Genomic DNA, 24,014 nt, shown 5'->3' with positions numbered 1-24,014 from the left:
GCTATATTCATATATTGTAAATACCAACCAGATAAAAGATCCAGAAACACCCTCGTTGACTGGATTGTACATTTACTAGTGAAAATAGCCCTGTTTAGACAAGTTCCTTTTCCTCAGTAGAGATAGCTTAACAGTCCCCAACCTCCTCCTACTCTCGCTTGTTATTATTCCTCAGTAGTTTGCTGCCAGCTCATCTGCCTGCAAAGCCATGCCCTAGACAGAGCTGTGATCTGGGAAGATCCACTACACACATCTGGATTATTTCCTTGATGTTATTTGCAAAGTAGCCCCTCACAGTGATGTGGGCATCACCACAGGGAGCTGAACTGAGTGGAAAGCAAGAGGGTTTTTGTTTGTTTTAAAAAAAAAAACAACACTTTGCAACTTAGGGAAGCAAGACAAACTCAAGGATGTAGATACATGGACTAAGATCTCAAACTAGGATCTGTTTCACCCTCCCCATGTGTAGTATTGCTGGAGACACTACAGCCAGACGGCAGACTTACTGGACTGAACTTTCTGTGCTAACTGCACGCTCTTTGAGCAACGCAAGCATTTTGTTCCACAGCTCAAGACAATGATTTGGGGATACTTAATTAGTTTTTGCTGTAGTTTCCATTAAATTTGCTTACCACTGAGCTAGAAGCCAGGAGTTTGTACCCAAGGGCTTCCTGGGGTTGGTAAGGGACATGGGGAAAGTGGGGAAAGAAACCATGCTGGCTAGCACCCTGAGAATTACTGTTTATATATGCCATTTTTTAATTAACAGGTAACATACAAGGTTTAGTGATATAAGCAGACCAAGAAAATTGCATAGACATTAATGTGAAAAACATCATTAAGCAAATGCCCCTTTCAAGGCTACAAAGATCTGTGCCTACTAGCTGAGGAAATGAAGTATCTTCCTAGCTGAGCACTGGGCTGTTTTCAGCAGGCTATGATTTATACATTCTACTTTCTATAAGCAACTAGCTACAGTGAACTAGAGTTTGTGTTAAAAACAACAAAAACAACCATCCCAAACCCCACAAATCCGTCAAAAAAAAAAAAAGCTGGGCTCTGAAAAAAATTCAGCATTTTTGACTGAAATTCCTTTGCCCTCCTTTCCCAAACTGGCTTGTTTCACCATAGAAGTACCAAGTTTTCTGAAGGCAACATGCATTTTTTTTTTAAAAGGGTCAGAACCAGGCTTTACTCAACCTAGCAGAAATGCAAGGGTATGTTGAATGTGGTGCACCCCATTGCACAAAAACAGTGTTGCAACATGTTAAAATGAAGAGTTGCACAAATCAAGCAGTTATCAGGTCATTATCTCTGGGCATCTCTTACAAAGAAAAAATACTCCTCTATAAACCAAGACAGCTGGAAAGCTTACAGAAGTTATGACCCCTCAAGTTCTTCCCAAAACATAAAGGCAAGGAAACAAAAAGCATTACACTAGACTTCAAATTTCAGCACTTGGGGTCAAATACCAAGAACAAAGATGAGACTGTTTTAGCCTGTATTCTGGGAAACAGGTTTGCAAAGCTTCCTCCATAGCTAAACAAACAAAAAAACCCTAAGAACCAAAGTGTTTCTTAGATTCAAGATAACTCGGGGGAGGGGAGGAGGTTATCCACAAAAATGCACAGAGGAGCAAATCTTGAACCTGCCCATTCTACCCAAACTGACAAAGAAAATCTCAAAACTGTGGCTGGAGCTTAAGGCACATTCACTCAATAGAGACGGGCAAGTTCTCATTTAATGAGGCCTTTCAATTGTCAGTCATTTGATGCTCTCTTGATCAGATTATCTGCTCAAAAGGAATAGTGCAATTGCTTTAAGAAACTAAATTAGCTGATGGGCCACAGGTCTTGGCATACTCGTGCTGGCACACAAGGCACTGGCTACCTCAGTACACTTCCAAAACTGCTGGTGGCACTCTCCCCTTCACTGGAATTTCTTCCCCTTGTTGCCAGAAAGGTGCAGGACTGCCAGGACTAGCCAAGGGGATGTACTCGAGCCAGCTCCAGAGACCACTCCATGGGTTCCCAGAACACCTCAGATGTAGCTGCGGCTTGAGCAGAGCTGAACTCAACGTTCGGAGGCTTCACTATTTTCCCCTTCTGTTAAAAGGGAGTCATGATCTGTCTTATGTGCAGCATACATTTAAGATAGCAAAGCCAATAAGCACAAGGGCACTGCCTGAGTAATTCTGTTAGCTGACAGCCAGGCCAAGAAATCATCTCGTGGTTTTTAAAGACAGCCGTTCTTCTTCCAAACCCTTTCCCCCCCCCCCCCAGTGGTTCTGCATTTCAAGTTGGGCCACTCCCCACTCCAGGGAAAACCTGTTGCCTCCATAGGCTTTAACTGGGTGTCAACTCCACCTCCAAGATCAGGGTCCAGTAAAAGACATGCACAGCAGAAGGGAACAGGGGCTGTCAGAACAGTTGACATTAAACAGTCTTTAGCTGCTCCAGTCTGTGCTGCCATTATGCCAAAGTCTGTCTCCTCTTGATGTGCAGAAGTACAACCCAACAAGGTAAAGGCCTCCGGTAATTTTCCAATCACACATTTTAAATCCCAGCTACAGGACGAAAGGACCAAGTCTTCATGAGGTGATTTTCCATCCCAGAGCACACCAAGTACTACAACAAGCACTATTTTCACAAGAACTACCTAGACGGCAGACTAGAAGTATCTTGGATCTGAAGAATCCTGCCTGTTTCCATCTTCTCAGGAGTTTGTGCTTCTCTAGTTTCTCTTCTGACAGAGAAAAGATGCTGACTCTTTACAGATAGAAACGTAACAAATATGTGGGCAAAAAAAAAAAACAAAAAACTTTTTGAACCTTTGTCATCAGGAATACAGGACATATTTATACTCTCTGGTCTAGGCATTGCTTTTAAACACCTAGCTTTTAGACACTTGGATTGTTGTACCCTCAGAGATGAAACTTGATGAAGCCATGCTAACGGGGGGGGGGGGGAAGTTACCCAAATACAATGGTAGTCAGCAGGCTATAGAAGGTCAAACACTAAATGCTGGTTGCATAAAAACACACGTGTTTCAGATGCAATTCAACAAATTTCCAGTGAATACTTGAAGTTTATCCCACATCAGTGACAATGAAAAGGACTTACTTAGAACTAGTGCTAAACAAAGAACGTGTAGTACTCTATTGCATACCGCAAAGTTTCTCAATGATTATAATTTAGTTTCCTCCTTTCACTCCATGAAATAAAGAAATTTTTTTTTCAGTGGGTGGAGAGGAGTACTTCTTACCACAATCTGTACAATTGCCATAACACTTAACAAGTTCTAGCTAACTCACTGAAATGAGAAACTACCAAGAAAAACTTGGAAGAAATGAACGTTGTTTAGCCAGCTTCACCTACTTGAGTTAAAGCTCAACCACCCTTTGCTATCAAGGCTACCAGGGGACAAGGGGAGAAGTGCAAAGTAATTGCTGCAGTGCTTCATGAACAATATGCCTAAGTATTCACAAGTCTGCATAGATCAACTTAGTTTTCAGTTTCAACAGCAATATTTAGAAGCAAGCTCTTAATTTTTTTTCTTTTTTGAATTCCAGATGTTGATTTTTTCTGCTGAAATCTAGACCTTAAATCAGTTTTATAAGGGCAAGGTACATAGGACTAACGAAGTTCCACAAAGCGCTCTTTGTTTGGTTTAGTTGTCTTTACCTGACCTTTGGTAGGTGCATCTCTCAACAGACCTGTATATTGTTAATGCAGTCACAGGACGAGTAACAGTAAGAGCGGGGAGTCCCTTGAAGGACTCATGTCCTCTGCTTCCTTAGGAATCCCTGGAGGCAGACTGGATAAGCCTCCACTCTGTCCTGCTGCATACAGGCTTCTTAAAAGGCGTGATGCTATAGCTTCTGTATGGTGATCAAACTCTTCTATTTTTCTAATAGTGTGCAAACTCAAACATCCATGGCAAGTAGCAACCTCCAACTCAGCTTCTTAATGAATCCAGCTGCACCTTCACCAACCCCCTGAAGACTTGATCCTGAAGAGTTTTATGTACAGGAACAACACTCGAACTTGAAAGTTTCAGTAATGAATAAAAGTTAAGCTGTATTTCACACTACCTGTGCTGTCCAGATCTAGACATGTCTAGATGCCTTATGACACTTCATCACCCAACACTGCTAGGAAGACAGGTTTCACTGGAACATAACACCTGCAAGAATCTTCAGTTATTTCTTTCACTGTGATGGAATTTAGAGAACTTAGGAACAGGGCCCTTTGATTAGGAGGTAGAGAAAGGTAGGTTTGGAATTCAGTCTTAAGAAAAGATTATACTCTCCAATACACTCTAAATTTAAGCAAAAAGAGCCCATACCAACACTGTACTGACCTGGTCAAACAGCTGTTTGCCTGTAGTGTTCGGCTGGATGGCAAACTCCAGCTCTGCATCCACAGTAACAACTCGAACATTGATCTAGGGAGAAAAACAAAAAGCATTGTTTTAGGTAGACTGAAAGCTATTTCTCAACGTTAACACAGTACTTTGCATACAATACAGTCTCCATGCTTTGAGGTACTACCAAAACCCTTATAATATACACACTTAAGATTAGATTTTTGTTATCACATCAGCAAACTTAACTGGGGCACTGACTTAGCTGTCTTATCCAAATTGCTCTGCAGGTTCTCCTATTCAATGCAGGATTGGATTTGGCTTTAGGTTAAATGAGGGGGCATCTTAGAGTTGGCTGTCTCCAGGCCTAAAACCCCTTGGACTAAGGGTTTCTTCAAGCACACGGCATAGTTGCCTGCAGGCCATCCCTTGGATTACAGAAGGCCCTAATGACTAAATTAAATTTGAGACTTATAATTTAACTGTCATTATATTAGAGCCGGAATTAATCTGGGGCTTTAAAGGCAAAAGGCTACAGATTATTCTTATGAAGCAATCACCATTAACCTGAAAAACATTCATTCTTCCTGTCATAAAAATCTATTCAGCAAAGTGACAGCGGTTATGGGTACTGACTGATACTATAGGGCATGAATTCACTTACAGCTAACGCTGTTAGTGAAGAAGCACCTTGGCCAGCCTTGTTGCAATAACAGAAGTAGAGTGCAAGACTGAGGTTAGCATTGTATGCAGAAGACAAGAGTGTTTAACTAATCGGTAGAAAAAGTCTATGAGCAGTTAAATCAGAAGACAAAAGAAACAACCAAGCTTGCAGGGAACAGCATAATGACCAGCAAGGTAATGACAAATCAAGAGAGGATTCTCTCTAACTCTCCCAACTATAGAAAACTATACCACTTGCAATATTATACTATATCTCAATAAATAAATAACATCCCCAAACAAATTAAGAGCCCAAACCCAGATGATCATGCAGTATCCTTCTAATAAGTCAGATTTGTAACCTGGTGTCTCAAAAAAAAGAAAAAAGAGTACTTGTAAATACAAGACCAGACAACGGGTAATCTAAACACTGATAAGATTTCAAGACATTTTCCCAACATCTTTATAAATGTCATGTTAAAGACAGCAAGAGCTGACAGACCCGGAGAGCCTGCCCCAGCTGCAGCACTGGCATCCAGTGCAGGGGCACACCTCTGAAGAAACAAGAGGATGTGGTAGAATAGGGACCGAATCACTCGCTACAAAACCTTGACACTGCAGCAGTTTCCAGTCACTTCAGGTGAACTAACATGTTACAGTTAACAGAGAAGCCTTAATAAAACAAGTTGCCTCAGCTTGTTTGAGTCAAATGTAATGCAAAATTGTGATCTTTTTCAGGGAGCAAGGAAGGCATCAACTGTCTTTTAACCTTCATAGAGATGTTTTTCTAATGTTTTCCCAGGTGACAGAGGACTCTCCTAGAGAAAGATGACTCAAAGTAGTTTCCAGGTCACAGAACCCCAGAACTGAACCAGAGAAGGTAACTGCTTAGGTGTCCTGTCACTTTCAAGCTGCATTTTTAAAGCAGCATCCTTAAAAATAAAATAAAATCCTAATTTAAATAAATTGCTTTAAACACAGTAAAAGTAAAATCTTTCCTGATTGCCCTAAGAGCTCCTTTTCACAGCTGTAGCGCTTGGGATCTCTAAGGACTCACGGCAGTAATGCTTAAGGTTTTCTTCCTGTACCATAGGAACCACAGGTTTCCCCAAACAGTGTAACGAGTGTAGCAAGGGAAGGGAAGTTCAGATACCAAATTCTCAAGAACGGTAAGACTGCAATTTGAAGATGTGACCTTAAAAAGCTCCTGTTGCTTAATCCCTCTCAGCAATAAATCCCTAATCATATTCTAATCCCTTCCTACCCCCCTCAAGAAAACATATGCTCATAATCCGCTGTTTTGTGTGGTGCAAGTTACTTGTACTTCTGGCTACAACACCACAGTAGGTGTAAAATAAGTATTACCTTACAAATTAAAGGAATTGAAAGGACGTGCTTCTCAAACCTTACCAGAGAAGGTTTGGGCTGTCGGCTGAGCACTGAACTCCAATCAGTACCAGGATGCTCATCTTTTACTTTATCTCCTTAATGGTTATTTATTAGTTCAAAACAAAACATATTCCCTATTCTAAAGGAATATCCTATATTACTTCAACTCTAAAAGATCCTTCTGGATACAGTCCCCTTCCTAAAAGATCAGCTACACAGTGAGCTAGTTAGTGCTTAGAATCCACCTGCTACATCTTTCAAAAATGTTTTTAGCATTAAGACCAAAAATGGAAGTCATCCTCTTTACACTTCAATTACGTAGTCGTAAGCATGGAGAACATGACTGCTTGGTCATCGAAAAGCTCCCAAGGACACTTGGGGCATGTGGTAAAGGTTAACTTCTGTGTTCTCCAAAGGGCTGAATGACCAGCAGGATACAGAGGAATTCCCTTGTGTGCCAGCAGACAAGCCCTGAGCCACACGAGAGGCAGACTAAGGAGAGACAGGATATCTAGCAGTTGTCATTTCCATGAGTAGATGGTTGCCTGGAAAAAATCCGTTGAGCCTCCTTCCTGCCGTATTACATCCTTTTGCTTCTCATCTCCAAACCCGAGTCTGGATTTCAAGAAGAACATAATGGTTTTAGCAGTATTTCTAAATGTATGTCCTACAACCACTCCACATGAGCTTTTAGCACAGAGAAGCTAGTAATGAAACAGGCAACCTGAGCTTAATTCACCTGAAACCCTGGTTTGGGCACTCTAAAAAAACTTCTATGTCTGTCAGGCAAAGAGGAGATCAATGTGGAATACAGCTCAGACCGTAAGAAACTCGCCGTGGCACCAAGATGATTAAATCAAAGCCCAACATGAAAAACAATTCAAGGTATTGCTGGGGAGGGAACAACTCAGACTAATTCCTACCAGCAACAAAAAGAGCAGGAAAACTTTAACAATTGAAACTCTGCTTATCCCATGTAGGCAAGGCAAGGCAGGTCATTTTTAAGATCCCTACCAAGTCCCAGCAGTATCCCAGGACAAAAATTTAAACAAGCAGTTTTTAATTGTTTCATAACAGTGAGAGGGGAGAGATGACAAAGAAGAATGCATGACTTACACATGAAGTAAGTTTTTAAATGCACATACGAGGCTAAAAATCCTAGACAGATAGATATAGCTTCCCAATCCACAGGCTCATGCCATAAAACTTTGATTACACTTCTATGCCCAAGACTAACATACTTAAAACAAATCAAAAATAAGGCCTTAGAGGACTTGTGTGTTCTGAAACATTACAGAACACAAGGCTTTCATTTTCCTGTCTTAGGATGCATAAAATTACTAAAATTTGATCCAGAGGGGGGAAAAATAAACAAACATGCAGTTGAAAACACAATGCCATTTGCATTAAAAGGAAAATAAGCTCTGTGAGTCATAAAGACAACAGAAACTGAAGAATTTATTCCACTGAATTACTGAATGCTAATTCCATGAATTCAGGCTGTTCAGGATAGACTTATCTACATTTCCAACTGGGAGAGGAAAGTGGAAGTAAAATTAAAGATGGACCGGAGAGAACTTTAAAATAAACTTTATATGATCTTAAAACAATGGAGAGTTCCTGTACTAGAAGTTGCAGTAGTTAAAATGGGATCTCCCTTTCTTCAGTAGTGCCCTCAGGTCTTACTTGTTTTTGTTTTCTGCCCCTTGAGCCATCTCCTCTAACACTAAACCAGGAGATCACTCTGTGGGACACTGCAGCCTTTTGGAGATTGTGCACCACACCGTAACCCAGAAAATTAAAAGTGTCATCTGAAAAACAGGTTCAGAAAACTTTCTCTTTAAGGAGGCAATGTGTTGCCAACCAGCTAAGTTGCAACATCTCTGCGCAAGACCTGAGACCGAGATAACAACCCAAGATGACATTGCCTCAGTCCCTCTCTCTCATAAATGCGTGATTCCCAGGTGTGCTGGGCACTGTATACGCACAGGTAACTTTTTGACTGAAGCCTGACTCTTGGGCTATGGCTTATTGGTCCAGAATCCATCTCTGGTTGCAGCCAACAAGGTATCTTTGGAGTTGACCATCTACCTCCTGATATTGAGCTACTCTATTGTAAAACATCCCACGCTGAAGGGGAAAAGGAGGGTGGAATGAGGGTGTGGGTGGGTGGGTGGGGAGAACAACACATGTACCCCATACACAGCAAGCCACTGGGGATATTTTACATACTGATGCTTGAAAGAAACCCAATTGCGCAAGTTCATAGTTCACTGAACTATTTTATTATACAAGCGAAGCTTTGCAAGTCATTTAAAATACTATACAATTTATTTCCATACGATAAAGGGCAGTAAATACCAACCTTTACACATATACGTAGAGAAACCAGTACTTTGTGTGTTCCATATTGTTATTATGCAGCTCTAAACACCTCTGATAATGCTCAGGAATGCTTTCTTCCTCTTTTCAAGGAGAGGTAAAGACCAGAGTCTCTTAAATAGCAGGTTTGCAGGTACAAATGCTAGTGAAGCATCTTTCCGAGTGGTGGCAACTAGCACTTCATAATGGAGAAACCTAGATAGGAATGCCTTCTTTCTTCAGTCACTGGAAATTCCAGGTAAGCAGCGAGTACACACAGGCAAACCGACCACCTAGCACAGAGGGGACAAGGGGTTGTTGAAGTGCTGCACCTGTACAGCACTCACTGTGAAAAATATGTATGTGGGCCTATTAACGCTCCTTGAATGCACCCAAAGTGTCTGTATAGCACATGGATGCGCTTGTGCTGAAGAAATACAGCTGTCTTAACAAGGAAGAATTGAAGACAGTAGTAGTAGGAATCAGACCAAGTCAGCCTGGCTTGCATCCTCACCTCTGCAGGTTCGTACGCTATTTCTGCTCCTCCGCCACGCACACAACTACTATTATATTCGTAATAAATAACAGGCTTTTTGCCCTGAGTTGCAATGTGTCTGCATGGATGGAGTAATTACATTTCAACCTTAGCAACCAGACCTGTTTGCAGATGTTTATACCGATTAGGCATCTGGTAACAGGAGAGGCAATTTCACACAGCAGCATCGGGAAGGGCACTGAAACTGCTACCTGTGCCTCTGCCTTCTATGTATTAGCAGCGTTCATTGATTCCAGGCCCACCCATAATGAGAGAACATTGCCAGCTCTGTCTGATGACAGCTACTATGCTGCTAACTGATAGAGTAACTACAGTTCCTGCAGCTGGATAGTATTTTGGAAAAAAAAAATCAGATTTGTTTAGGTAAAAAACAAAACGAAACCACCACCACAAAAACACACTAGATGCTCCAGAGCTCAGACCCAACCTGCTAACACTTGACTGTCTCCACAAGTCACTGAAGTCAACAGCTAGTGGTTCAGGGACTGTGGAAGGGCAAGCAGAACTCTGGGAGTGTAAGTAGCTTCAATAGCCCGAGAAAACAGAGAGAGATTAGTTCAATTTACTATGTTATTCCTTAGTACCTATAGACACCGACATGTCAAGAACACATCACTCAGAGCCAGTTCTACTTCTTCTTTGACAGAATAACGTGCCTAATGGATCAAGCTTCATCTAGTAACGTATGTGATGTGGTCCTATATGACACAGACTAGGTACACAACAAATCTAAGCAACGTGAATATTACAACTGACAAGTCGTGCACCTAAATACTCCATAGCTCCTGACAAGGCAGGAGACAATGTTGTATCAGGCCAGCAATCAGTTCTCCCTGCTGCAGGGTTGCCAAAACATGACTTCCAGCCTGACTGGACTCAGTACTTTCATCTTGCTGGAACACGGATTAGGGACATGCACTCTGACCTGGTCATGGCTGGCCAACGTCTTGAAAGTGGAATGTGTGTGTGGGCTGGAGTGCAGTGAGCAAGAAAGTGTGGTTAAGTACTCTCACAGTCCCTGAAGATGGAGCACACTCACAAGTCTGCACAGAGCATCCAGTGGAAAACAAGAACTGTTTAGGAGGCTAGGGCTAGAATTCAAAGATCTTGCTAAGTCTGAGAAATAGTTGCAAATGTTTCATGTGGGAAGGTGAGAACAGACAAGAAATAGACAAGGAGATGAACAAATTACAACAATTTACTTTCAAACAACGGGCTGTTTGCCCCAAACCAGCAGGACTGTAGATAAGGATGCGGTCTATTATTAATCCCCCCAAGAACACCGCATTTCCTGGTGTGATGCTATTGCACAGAAAGAAAAATTGCATTCTTGAGTGTATTTGTCAGCGGAAGCATTACTGAAGATGACTACTCTGTTCTGCTTGCCTGGTGACTTGCCAGCTGGAATGCTGTCATCCACATTTGAACGCTTCTTTAGGAAGGAAACAAGTTAATCAAGGAAAGTCTGCACTAAACCATAGGTCAGTTTTTTTCCTAACCTATGAAAAACTGGATTTGATTTGATAGCATGTCACTGATCTCTTTTAAAGGGGAGCCATCTGAAAAACAGCAATTTTTAAACCCAAAAGCAGAACAACAAAAAGACTCGAGCAGTTTGGTGACAGGAGAGGAAACAGCCTCATCAGCTCACAAAACACGAGCAGGGAACGGCCTCACCAGCACCCACTCGACTGACCAGGTAAGCTCACTGCGCTGATTCAACCGACCCAGTTTCTCAGCACACCGCATTAAATCAAAAAGACCTGACTGAACCAAAGGCCATGCTCCATTTCAGGTCTCATTGTGTTAAACGCTGCTTCCTCATGGCAAATAAATGGGAACATTAAGTCACGTTCCCCAGGAATTCCTCCGAGTTTATGAAGCAGAGTTAGATACCGCTGCATTTGTGGCTAGTAAGATTAGAGTTGAACAGGCTGGTCTTTGTTCTTTAAAAACCCGCTCACCTTCCCGTGAGAGGGGAAAATACCACTGAGGGTAAATACAGGGGTATATAATAGTCTAGAAAGCTGGCAGTTTCAGATTGTTCAGCATGGTTCTTAGCCACATCTACTAGTCACCTCTAAAGCAACAGCTTGTACAACTGTAATTTTTTTGTAGTAATCTTCAGTATTTATGGAGCTACACTTAAATTAAGTTTCTTAGGTTTACTTAGGGCAGTGAAAGTCCAGGTACTTGCTGCTTGCATGTAAGGTGAAAAAGACTTATAACAGGTTACGTGGAAATTCTTCTGAAGACAGAAAAAGTACTTTGATGGGAAGCCAAGAATAATTTTGACATGAAATTGGAAAGCTAAAGACTCTCCTGGATGAAGGCTGGGGGTTGTACACATGGGCAGGAAAACCTTGAACACCCAGATCTGGGGAGTCATCTAGAAATTCCAGTTTTAGCAGAACAGGCTGAATTTTCAGGACAAAATTACCCCCCACCCCATACACAGATTACAAGAAATCTGATATATTGAGTTTGATTTTGCTGTCAGGTCACTTGGCTCTTCTTTGTGAGATAGTGTGAAACCTTCCATACAATCAAACATGAAAATAATCCTAGAATGTGATTTCAAACTTATTTAGTTTAGATATGCAGAAGATGAAATGTCACACTAAATTACATGCCTATTTCAGTTTCCTTAACCAAAGCCTGACATATCTTCTATTAGCAAACAATAAAACCGAGTAGCAGGCATCTGTGTGAAAAGCTGAGCAGCAGTTACAGATGCACTTCGGTTCTTAATGTAAGGCCAAGCAGTAACACCCTGCATGCCGCAAGATCATGAACACTTCATGCAGCTGTGGGAACTGAGTATAACCCTACATCTTTAACCACCCTTGCTCCCAAATGAGTCCATCTCAGCTGCAGGCATCCAACAGTGCCCACCTGTGTTCAAGTAACATTTGCTCCTCAGTGGAGCTGCAAAGACAAAAAATGCTCTTTCCAGGAAGAAAAATAAATAAATAAAACTTTTCTTCACTAACCAAAGTTTCCCCAACTCTTTCCTAACACACAAACTGTATCATTCTGTCTCCAGTTATAAAGAAAATCAGAAATTGAGACAGTAGTTTTTATTTTTATTTTTTTAATTTAAGATTACCTAGGGGCATCCCTATGCCCTAACAAGACATAAAGCAACATAATTTAACCCTGAAATGCCCCTAGATATTACCCTTAAACAACCCCCTTTCAAATTAGGGAGATCAGCTGTTTTCCACAAAAACCACTTGATCCGACTTTCTCTGAGGGCAGGAGGGATGATTTGCTCTCAACACAGACCAAGTCAGGAACTAGTTTGAGGGCTTAATGTGTTCTGTTGAAAAAAAGTAACACTTGAAGTCTCTCTGATGCTGTGCGATAGGAGTATCTGCATATAAGCAACAGACCTCTTTAAAGAGCAAGCATGCAGCCAGTGACAGCAGACTCGTCATGGCACTGCTGCTTGGACGAGCCATCTGCCCCCAGTGCGCGTTAGGACAGATTTAAGAACACAGACTGCAGCAACAACAGGTCCTTTGTACCTAAAGGATAAATACAGAGGGAAGCCGGAGGCCTCTAGATCAAACTGCTCCACACACAGACTGTTTTGTCATGACAACCATCACATCCAATTAAACATAATGAAGTTGCAAGCTAAGGCTCTACGCATGAAGTTTAAAGGAAACCCCACAACCAATCCTCAAATAAGCCTCATCTCACCATGTCAGAATTCAGTAGGAACCAGACGGTTTTTGTGGTTTTCCATCAGAAATATTAGCATGAGGCCAAGTGCAGATATTGATGTTCAAGCTCTTAACTTTTATTCTAGTTTCATAATCTTTTAAAGTAACTTTACATCTCTAATACTTATGTTAGTCATCTACATAACATGATCCTTCCGCAATCCCCACAAGAGAAAAACAAAATATTTGAGTATCTCATCGTCTTGATCCAGAACAAAAACAACACTTCATATCTACGTTGTTTCCAAACGAAAATGCTGAGCAGGCAGGCACTGATTTACACAGCAGCTGAAGTTCACAGTAGCAGCTAGCAACAAACAGGAACAGTGGCTGAAGGCATGAATTACCTGAACAAAAGCTGCAAGAGCCTCGGAGCTTTCCATGAATACTAGCACTAATATTGGCACCTTTTATTCCAATGCTTATGCAGAGGTGTAGATTCTATAGTGCAGTATGCACAAATAAAGGAAAAAAATAATAATTCTTAAGAGTCAAAAAATCTGACAGATACTCACCTTGATACTGTGCAACAAGTAACCTGCCAGCACTCAACACTTTTTCAGTAGACCCTGCATGAGCAGTACTAGCACGAGATACAATGATTGTTCTTCTGCAGTAGAAGAACAGCACATTAGACTGTAGCAGAACGGGCTGTGTGACCACAAGGAGAGGCTGTCACTTATTTTCTTAAGATTATGCTCTGAGAGTCTGAGGAGACCAAGAACCGACTGTTGGAAAGAAGCTTTCAATAGCGGTGCTCTTCCCAGATGTAGACATCACAAGAGGCAGAACTATTTTGCACCAGACATGAACCGGAAAAAGTTTACAAAGAACAACTAAATCCTACGCAAGGATCAACCAAGTGCATTAGGACTTCTCAGTTTGGAAGGAAGTTAACACAGGCTAGGACATAAGAGCACAAAGTCACGACAGACATGGACAGAGTGGACAAGGACCAAGTGTGTTCACTGCCTGTAACAACAGAAAAAGCAGGGCTCATCAAAGCTGGTCAGTTCTGAACAAGAGAAATCAGTTCTTCAAACAGCGCTGCAGCAAGGAGTTTTGTAGGTAACTTCTCAAACATCGTGAAGGTTATCTAGGACAGCCTCACAGATGCTGGAGTTCACATATTTTCAAGGGGAGACTGGAAAAGTGCACAGAAATCCATTTAGTAACTCATTATGTAGGAACTTCAGGCCTCCAATACCCCAGCAGCTCAGAGGAAAGCAATGGTGCATATCTTTCAAACACTCTTCCTCAGTCATCAGCTTTTGGCCAACAACAGAGGCGCAGCGTCAGGCTGGAGGGGCTTTCCGCCTGACCCGGTGGGGCCAGCCACATTCTTACAGAAGTCAAAGTGCAGGAAGAACATGAACTGCATTTGCTTAAGGAGAAATAGCAGTGCAACATGTCACACCAGCACGGGTAATGATGTGTGTTTGTTCATCATTGTAGTTATGAATCCATTTGTCAGAGAGGGATTTATTGATTTGATACCTCACCCCTCTGTTTTACCTGTTCTATAATCAGGTTCTTTCACTTTATCTCGTGGACTTCGGCGGAACACATCACATGGCATTCGCAAAATTTATGAGTGGGATTATATGATGTGATCGCCTACAATAGCCCGACAGCCTGATACACGCCCAACTCGCTGCACTGCTTAAACTTCCCAGCCAGGTACTTTAAACACTATGTGACAGGTACTGTTTGCTCCCAGATAAAGGAAGGCCACTGCAAGTCCTGGAACGTCAGCTAATCACAAAAAGGTTGCTCTTGCAACATTATAGGCAATACAGGAAAAGTTGGAAAGATTGGTGAAATACCCGTCTGACTCCTAAAAATGCTTATGGGGTTCTGACATGAAACTTCACAGGCCCTTCACTACTGAAATGTGATGCCAAACATAGGTCCTAGTGATTCACAAAAGGCATACAGAGCACAGAGGGGGCAGAAAAAGTAGCTTTGGAAACTCTGCCCTGCAAGGCTGCATTGGTTTTAAAGGGGAAAGCTATTTTCCCCGATGCTGAGATCATTATATATCAATTATGCAAACCCACCTGCCAATTTATACCACATACTTTGTGGATCAGGAACATTGTATAATCACTTCTCTCTACAAAGAGAAAAAGTTAAGCCAGCTAAGCTTTCACGATTAAAGTGCATTCAGCAAGATGTTAAAGAATAACTTGAGCTCCCACAAAGAACTCTGAAGTGGCTGCAGTACAGCCTGTGAAGTCCTCTGCTGGCCTTGTCAGGCTAAATACCGGCACCCCAGCACAAGCTTGAGATTCTTCAATCCCTACATCTTCAGGGTGGGCAGCCCACAGATCTGCTCCGTGTGTCTGCTGGTCTCTTGGCAGAGCTGAGCAGCTCTGTTCTGCCCAAGATTCATCAACTGGATGTCCACGCACATCCCATGCTGAGGTTAGGACTGCTACAGTGAACGGGGACATTTCCATGCTATAAATCAAGAGAGGAAGAGGCTGTATTGGCAATGTTGCTCGGTTTTTACACTATAGCTAGAGCACTTGCTCATGAAAGTTGGAGGGAGAATCAACTGCACAGTAATCCTGTAGGGCAATTCCATACCGACATCTCAAAGCTAGCAGAAAGCTATGGAACATGTGTAAGTGGTCCTAAATACAACGGTCATTGGTATTAAGCAACAGTTTGTCCTCCTCACTCAGAAGGAGAGTCCACTATTTTAATTTTGACTCAGGATTTTTATTTTAATTGACAGCTGACAGAGTCAGGTGCTCAGCAGTCCCAGCCGAGCACATGCTACTCATGCTCGCTCAAAGATGAAAGCAGATGATACTTTCCATTGTGAAGCAGGGACTAGAAAGAGAAACAAAATCTGGATCTGAACAAGTGAGCGCTGTGGAGGCAGTATCGTTAGCTGTTACACCAGGCTAAGCCTTCCTTCTAGGCTCACACAGTAACAATTTTCTCCCCCTCCTAGAAGGAGAAAATCCTGTGCACTGCTCAGTAAAATCCTGAAACCTCAGCTGCTTCAGCAGAGAGATGTATTTCTCAGCTCACAGACTAAACATTACCTAATGCTGAAACCAGGTTTCAAAAACAAGAACACAACCCAGCCAAGATATATTACTTAACAGTGTGCAGCGTGGTTCAATGATCTCGGGCAGCACTGCCTTCCTTCAAGGTCAAATTCAGTGATTATGGGATTTACAGTGCGCTTAAAGCTCTTTGGACACAGAGTGCCAAACAAGAGTGACACTGATGCAGGAGTCTTCAATGGTCATCAAGATTTATTCTCAAGAAGTCCTAGTTTATCACTGTGGTTTGTTTTCTTTTTTTCTTCATTTTTGTGTGCATGTGTATGGACAGAGGAAGATGTTCATGTGGGCAGAGGAAGAAGAATGGGAAGGCTCATCTCCCCCCTCTGCCCCTTAAGAAGGCTAAGAAATTCTTTAAGTACTGGCTAACATTAACAGTTAACACCCTTGATTTCTCTGCAGCAGCTAGAGAACAAACTGACCTCAGAAATGCTTATTCAGCTCATACAGTAATTTGAGTTTTTGGCACAATTGTGAGCTCTTTCTCTTACAACTTTGTCTGTGAACTACTCCCTACTTTTACTATTAATAGAATCCTTCACCTTCCTTTTGCAGCCATGACTAGGACTTTGCACATATGGTAAATATAAACTTCTTTACTTTTTGCACTAGATTATACACCTCCTGGTACCGAGTACACTAAATACCGTATCATCTGGTGTACTGCAATTTGTGCTTACAAGGAAAGGCAAAAATCTTATTACTGTCTAATGTAAAGCTATCCATAAGCTAAGAGTATTTTAATTATTTATGAGAACTTATGGTTATGATTTTTTTAAGTTCAGTACAATTATAGCAACCTGACTTGAAGAAATTGAAGATAAAACATACGTGCAGTTAGAAGACACACAGTCAAGAACAAATTGGGAAGATCTGGGAAATACCAATAATTACTATTATTTGCATTTTGACTGAATTCCTGTTGCTACACTCACCTCTTGAATTGTAATGCCAAAAGGTGCTCACAGAGACCAAAAGGCTTGGCAAAAGACCTGCACGCAGTCTTCATGTTCATTTTGAGAACGCATGTATATTCAACAGCAAACAGGTATGGAGGACTCGTCTAACCACTTAATACCAAGCACACACTAGCACATTAATAACAACACAGGACTGGGAAAAACCTTTTGAGTCATCAGTTCCAGTTCCGCACTCCTACATACAGCAGCATTAAAACATATCCTTGTCAGACTTTATCTTTAAGGGTGTTAAGTCTTGGAATAGTCTCCTAATAAGACCAAGGCAGAGGGGAGGGGGGTGACAGGGGAAGGAAAAGCAACCAAAAAGTTAACTGCTCTAATGTTTAAGAGTCTCCTAAACAACGAGTCTTGCTTAAAGCATTTCTTCCTTCTCTTTGTCATTTAAACCCTTTATTTTAAAGGGGAGAGAGAAGGTAACTTAATTCTACCAGGCTAAACTAGCCCAGCATTCTTTTTGTGAGGAGGCTTTCTGCCTCCAGTCATCCTCAAAGCCTTTTGTAGGTTCTGCTTTGGATTTGTATTTTCTGGACAATGAAATGTCATTGAAAATGGTAACTTATCTTCTATGAAAGCTATCACTAGCACCTTCTATTAGTGCTTTCCATTAGAGAAACCCCACAGATTATAGGTCAATGGACAGGAACAGCCATTCTATCAACGACCAATCCACATCCTTTTAGCCCATATAGCGAGGGACATTCTTCCACCCCTCCAAGTTTAACCACTGAAATGGGGCTTTTACACCCCTTTATATGGTAGCCCTCTGCATCACCAATACCACCACCACGGTATTGACGCATTTCATTAGCATGCTTGGCTTTCTGAACACAGGCCGTTAGTAAATATATTAGAAAAGCGTGCCTCTCCGTATTATTCACCTGTGTTCTCTTTAGCACCACAAGCTGTTAGATTGCATTTACTGCTGTTCTCTCTTTAGCATTATATACATGCATACAAGTATTAAAGGTTTTTGTGTGACACTACAGAAAATGCTCTACTGCAAAGCTGACTTCATTTCTTGTAAGGCTTTTTTTCCTAAGAGATTTTCTAAGAAAAAATCCACCTTCAAAAACAGTAACAGAGCATGCCGATAGGTCCGATCAAATTAAGAGGTCTATAGAACAGAGATCACATTTCCTTCTCCTTCTGTAAGTAACGTTCAACAGTCCACAGCCCTGCAATTCTATTTATTAGATTGGTTTGGTTTGCAAAAGAACGTAATTCAGCTAAAATACCATCTACATAATGAGTGAAACATAAATGAACTAGATTCATATTGATATAGGAAAAATGCAGTGAGCACAGGCACTCTAGTAACGAACAGATATGAGGCTGATCAAATAAGTTTATTGAGCATTTCACTTGTTTTCAGATAACAAAACAAGATTTGGACAAGGTGATGTCTCTTGCGCTTTTGTATGTAATAATTCACCATTTGCAAAACCTGATGAACTACGGTACAAATTAGATGGAAATTAAGCATCTGAACTGTTGATGAACTCCCAGTTAAAAACCCTTATGAACTGGGAACAAGTTATACATATATAGCTTACCTCAGAGATCTTGTTGTTATGCAACTGCTATACATAGCAGAATGTCTGTGTTAAATTACACATTAACTTGCCTTTATTATAAAAAAGTTACTTTAGAGTTATTTTCTGGAAGGTTTCTAAGATTTATTTTGAGCACTGTAGACATGCATCAGATCCAACTAATTACAACTAAATGCTACCACAGAGTCTGGAATATATTTTGCTTTATAGCATTTCACTGTGGTATACCATTAAAATACAAAATCACTAATGTTCTAGTGTTAGTGGACTCAATAGTTTACTGTGAAAGACTAAATTCCAATCATGATCTGTAAGTGCCTTGGTGCACAATTTGTTAAAATAAAAGATTTACACAGAGGTTTACCTTAGTTTTCTTAGGGGTAGGGAGAAGATGATTGACAAAACTTTGCTTCTTGCTAAGAAATAAAGATTTTAAGATGACAACTGATGACCAGCTTGTCAAACTGTAACCCACATCAACATGAAATCTGCCAAACAACATTGTATTTACTTATGCCAAGCCGACAAGACCTGCAAACAGCTGTACGTAGCAAATACTTAGTACCCATATATTCGACCGATCAGAAACTAAAACTGCCTCCCTGTGTTTCCACAGAGTTAATGCTATCATTCCTCACAAAGGCTGTTATCATGCTCTCTCTAAGCACAATTTTGCCTTTGGAGTGACATCTTTACACCCTTTCCACCGTACCCTGCAAACTGTCAGAAATCCTTTTTAGCTGTATTAAGAGCAAATGAGGTGGGTTGGAAGGTCACAAATTCAGTCTCAGTCTGAAGCAGTCACATTAAATTGTTGTATTAAAATAGTCGTGGCAAAATTCCCCTTTTCTGTTTCCAGTACGATGGCAGTTAGCCCCACTGAACAGAGGATTAAATGCAGATTGCAAAAAAAGTGCTTACACTATACAAACTATTGACAGAGTCTTCACCATGAATTCCAGACAGTAGGTCACATCTCAGAAATCATCTGAGTACAGTTGTCCTTCCCCAGTGGAAGGGGGCTTACAATATTCACCTTTGTTATTCACTGGTGAGTCAGCCAACAAACAAACAAAAACATCACCATCTGTGAAGGAATAAGAGCATACCCAGACCAGATAAAATGGGCTTTTTTTTTTTTTTTAAGAGATTAAAGATTTTTTCCACTTATCCATGGCTTCCAGTACAACTTAATCCTGAACTAAGTTGTGCTTTTCAAGAAAAGCACCCTGGAATTAGCAAATGACTAATAATACTAAGAGACATATTATCCACACACAAACACAAAATTTTATGTCCATGCTTTGTAAATTACGTATTTTCTGCCCCACCTGCAGAAGGGCCCTTGCAATACACACTTTTCTATGCTGTAATACGTCATCTCCTATTGTCTAAATACATCCAGGGAGACTGGAGATTTAGCATTTCTTAAAAAGACTGAGTGCATTACTTTTTTTTTTTTTGAAGTTTACAGGAACTACAGTGCAAGATAATTTAAGCACTTCTGTTTCGAAAAAAAGTAAGTTAAACCAAGTTTAATGCTATGGTGGTAGAACGCCCATTGCTTATGACCATAAAGATAAGCTTGCTCACTCCAATTCCACAGGGCGTAGCTAATAATCACATTACTCCTTTACTGCACTGCATTTTAAGAGGCACTGCCTCTGTTGCAAACAGAGGGCCACAACAATCTGCTCTGATTACGGTCGTCGGGGTTCAGAAGCACGTCTGCCCCAGCAAATACCCACAGCTTTGCATTAGGCAGTTAGCTCCTCAGGAGAATTCGTGTTTCTAACTGGCAGAGCGTAGCAGGCTTTAAAAACAAAACAAAACAAAACAAACACTAGCAAACCCCTGGGGGAGGAAGCTCAAAAAAGTAAATGAGGAGTAATTAAAAAAAAAAAAAAAAGCTAAGTTTAAGCAAACTTATCTGTCTTCAATAGTAATAAAAAGTTACTTATTTTTACCTTTTTTTTTTTTTTTAATAGTAGAGACTACCTGGCAATAGACCCACCAGTAGCACCGTGGCAAAAGGCATTAATGCCCTGGAATTTAGCTTTTAATCGCGAAGATGAAGCGTTTACCCTACGCTTTCAGACGCGCGTTTCACGTATACAAACGCACGCCGATACCAAACGGACACCAGGGCAGTTCTGCCATCCCGGACAAACGGAGAAGCCCCAAACCTCTCCGCCTGAGAGCCCCTGGAGGGGGCTGCACACCCCCGAGGAGGCAGGAGGGCGGCGGGGGGGCAGCGGCGAAGGGCTCCGTGTCGCTCCGAGGGGACGCTCCCCGCACGCCGTTAAGCCGCCGCGGTGCTCCTGGTGCCTAAAGCTTACCGGCTTGGGCATTTTCAGCGCTCTCGGTGCTTCCCCGGCTCGAGAGGGACACGCTCATGCAGCAGCTGCCGAACGCCCTGTGAGGAGGAGGAGGAGGAGGAGGAGGAGGAGGAGGAGGAGGAGGGGTTGAGGATGAAGAGGAGGAAGGAGCCGCTCCCGGCCACGGCGGCAGCGCAGCCCACGAGTGCGGCGCCGGCCGCCCGGCGGTGGTTAAGTACGCAGGTGGGGCCGCGGCAGTGACTCACCACCGCCGGCCATTACCCGCCGCTCCCCCAGCGCCCTCCGAGCTGCGGGGCCGGCCCCGCTCCGACGCCCCACGGCGGAGAAGGGGGGAGAAGAAGCCGGCTCCTCGAGGGGATCCCGGCCGCCCCCTACCCCCCCCCCACCGGGGCGGGGCTGCCCTCGAAGCGACGGGCAACAGGTGCCTGCGGGCGGGGTGGCGACGCCGGGCGGCTGCCTTTGCCCGCCGGGTTGCCGGGGCGGCTCCGTCTCCTCCTCCTCGTTCCCCTCCGTGCCCCTCGCCCGCGGGCGCTGCCTCCCCTCAGCCCCCCGCGGGGAGCCCCCGGCGCCCTGCCCTGTCACAACATGGCCGCCGTGCCGCGCCCCGCCTGCACCTGTGTCCCAACAGTTAGCGTGTCCCCAGAAGTCCAAAATCAGGAGATGGGATTACTTAAGAACATGAGAGGTTTGTGTATCGAAGCACGTTTTCAGCAAGAAAGAAAAGTTCGAAAATCCAAGCTCAGTACAAAGCAACAGGACTAATTCAGTTGGCCGCTGAGACCAAAAAATATTGTGCAACCAGCCTAACAATTCATAGACACGCAAAGATGACACACAGTCCGTGTCTCTGCCCCTTGTTCCTTGTCCTCCTTCATCCATAAACATGCTCCTGCAGATAAAGTATCGGTGAGTTCTGCAGGAGCTGCGGGCCTCCTGCAGCATCTCCTCGCTTGGCTGGGCGTAAGAGCAGCTCGTATTTACATAGTCATGGGCAACAGCGTGTAGGACGCAGCTCTTCCGCTGTGCCGGCGATGGCATGTAGTTGAGCTGTGAGGTTAAGGAAATCATGCAGCCTGCACCCAAGCCGCTGCCTGCAACATCCCCATTTCAAGCGGCATGCGGCTGTTTGGTGAGAAAAGGCATGGGACGAGAATGGGGAGCTGCAAAGCAAAGCGAGTAACAACCAGTAAATGGAAAAAATATAAGGCAGGGGAGACCCTGAAAGATATCAAGGGCTGGTAAGAAAAAAGACACCCCTGTGTTTTCTTCAGGTCCCGCATTAGAAAAGATCCAAACGGTGTCCTCCCTCACAGACTGCTCCAGGCAACTGGAAGTGCCACATTCAAATGAAAGACATGTTACTGCATCAGGTCTGTCAGAGAAAGGGGAGGGGAGCAGAGCTGGAGACTGACAGAATTCGCAGCTATGTTCCTTTCCTGTTGCATGGTCCCAAGGGATTAGAAGAAGCTTTATACTGTCAAAACTGAGCCAGCGGCATGACAGCATGTAACATCAGGCGAGAAGAAATAGTCTAAGCGAAACAGCTTCTAAGAAAGGTTCATTGGATAAAACATCTTTGGGGAACAGATACGGCTTCCATTTTCAGATGGAACAAATCCACTGAGATGTTCTTTCATCATGTTAATTTAATAAAATATGATTTATGAGGATACTTTCTGTACTCTTTTTTTTAAGCAATAAGTTAATGCTGGGATTCAGTAGGATTCAGTGGGTATTGGACATGGGACATGAACCAGACCAGAATACCACTGTTTTGGGTAAACTGCCAAGCACAAGAAACGACTGTTCCAAGTAAGAAATACTTAAACAACCCAGTTTTTGTAGCTTTCACTCAGAAACCAAGTAGTGTTTTTGGATTATTTTTTTGGGGGGAGGGGGGGGAATACATGGATGCAAAAAATATAGAGATGAGATATTTTTATTCCTTAGTGTTAACATCCATATTTTGGCTTTTTTTTCTGAAAAAAAGAAAAGCCAAAATATGTTTGTGTCTGCATACCCTAGAAACAGGGGATTTTGCACAGATTTAAGGGGAAGCCCATTTTGATCCAGGGAGATTTCCATTCTCCAAATCTTTTCCTGTCTGAAGCTCAGCATGGGCTCGGAAACCATCAACCAGGGGCTCCATATTGGAGTGATGCCTCATTTAAGAGATCCTAATCTCTTCAATGACTTGAATCAGTCAGGTAAGCTTGTTTCCATGTTATTTATGTACCCAAGCTTAACCCCCTGAATTTTTATTACGCTTACCTTTGCTTCCTAATCACACAGAGGTAGAGGCAAAAGGAATTTAGATGACTAATAATTAAGTGTGGCAACATACAATCTTTAGGTTCCTGTTTGCCACAGCACCTAACCCTGTGCCATTCTCCTACAATCACCTGCAATATATGGGGAAAGATAGATACCTCAATGGTATCCATAACCACCGGCTTACTCAACACCACTCCACCCAAACGCAACCAACAAGAACATGTTGAATGCATACAGGCAGAATTGTCTTCTGTGGAAGGAGCGAGAAACAACTGACAGGTTGGAGCACATGTTAGAGACTCTTAGCTTCCCTCTTGGGCTTTTGCCTTGTGTGAGGTATGTTTTCAAACCACCTTGGCTGCAGAGCACCAGTGACTTACTAAACTCTCAGTTTGGCAGGGTATTCTGTTACAGTAAGAAACTCTCTTCTGTAGCTGATTTTCTCTTCTGTAGCTGACCCCTGATTTTCTTCCTTTACGTTTCACTCCCCACCTCCCCCAAAAATGGATGGAAAGGAATATAATGTTATCCCCTTCTTCTCTTTTATATAGAAGTCTGTGCATTCTTTGCAGATGCAGTGCAGCCAGTCTAGCTCCTGTTTCCAGAGAGGGGATGAAAGCCCTCTGTTCTCTTGCTTTCTGGAGAGCGTCCTGACAGTCAGCACACTGAATTTTTGGAGCATGGGCATCACGTATAATACTGATAAGCATTGTCTAAGAT

General features: G+C 42.5%; 1 protein-coding gene across 5 annotated transcripts in view; it reads right to left on the bottom strand.

The window, feature by feature from the left end:
• Window positions 1-21,796, bottom strand: part of EZR (ezrin) — a 37,852-nt gene extending 16,056 nt beyond the window's left edge. The window contains exons 1-3 of one of the 5 annotated variants that reach the window (XM_040551998.1): window positions 21,635-21,796; window positions 21,021-21,097; window positions 4,363-4,446 (exon numbers count right to left, since the gene is read on the bottom strand). In XM_040551998.1, coding sequence (XP_040407932.1) covers window positions 4,363-4,446; window positions 21,021-21,032 — 96 coding nt within the window. In that variant the 5' untranslated portion in view covers window positions 21,033-21,097; window positions 21,635-21,796. Of the gene's footprint in view, window positions 1-4,362; window positions 4,447-21,020; window positions 21,472-21,634 lie in introns of those variants that run through there. The other 4 variants (XM_040551996.1, XM_040551997.1, XM_040551995.1 and 1 more) reach the window with 4 other exon arrangements.
• Window positions 21,797-24,014: the final 2,218 nt, after the last annotated feature.

Source organism: Cygnus olor, chromosome 3 (assembly GCF_009769625.2).
Source record: "Cygnus olor isolate bCygOlo1 chromosome 3, bCygOlo1.pri.v2, whole genome shotgun sequence".
In the NCBI taxonomy this organism is placed as follows: domain Eukaryota; kingdom Metazoa; phylum Chordata; class Aves; order Anseriformes; family Anatidae; genus Cygnus; species Cygnus olor.
The sequence above is the reverse complement of the archived record's forward strand: the minus strand, read 5'-3'. Positions and strand labels throughout refer to the sequence as shown.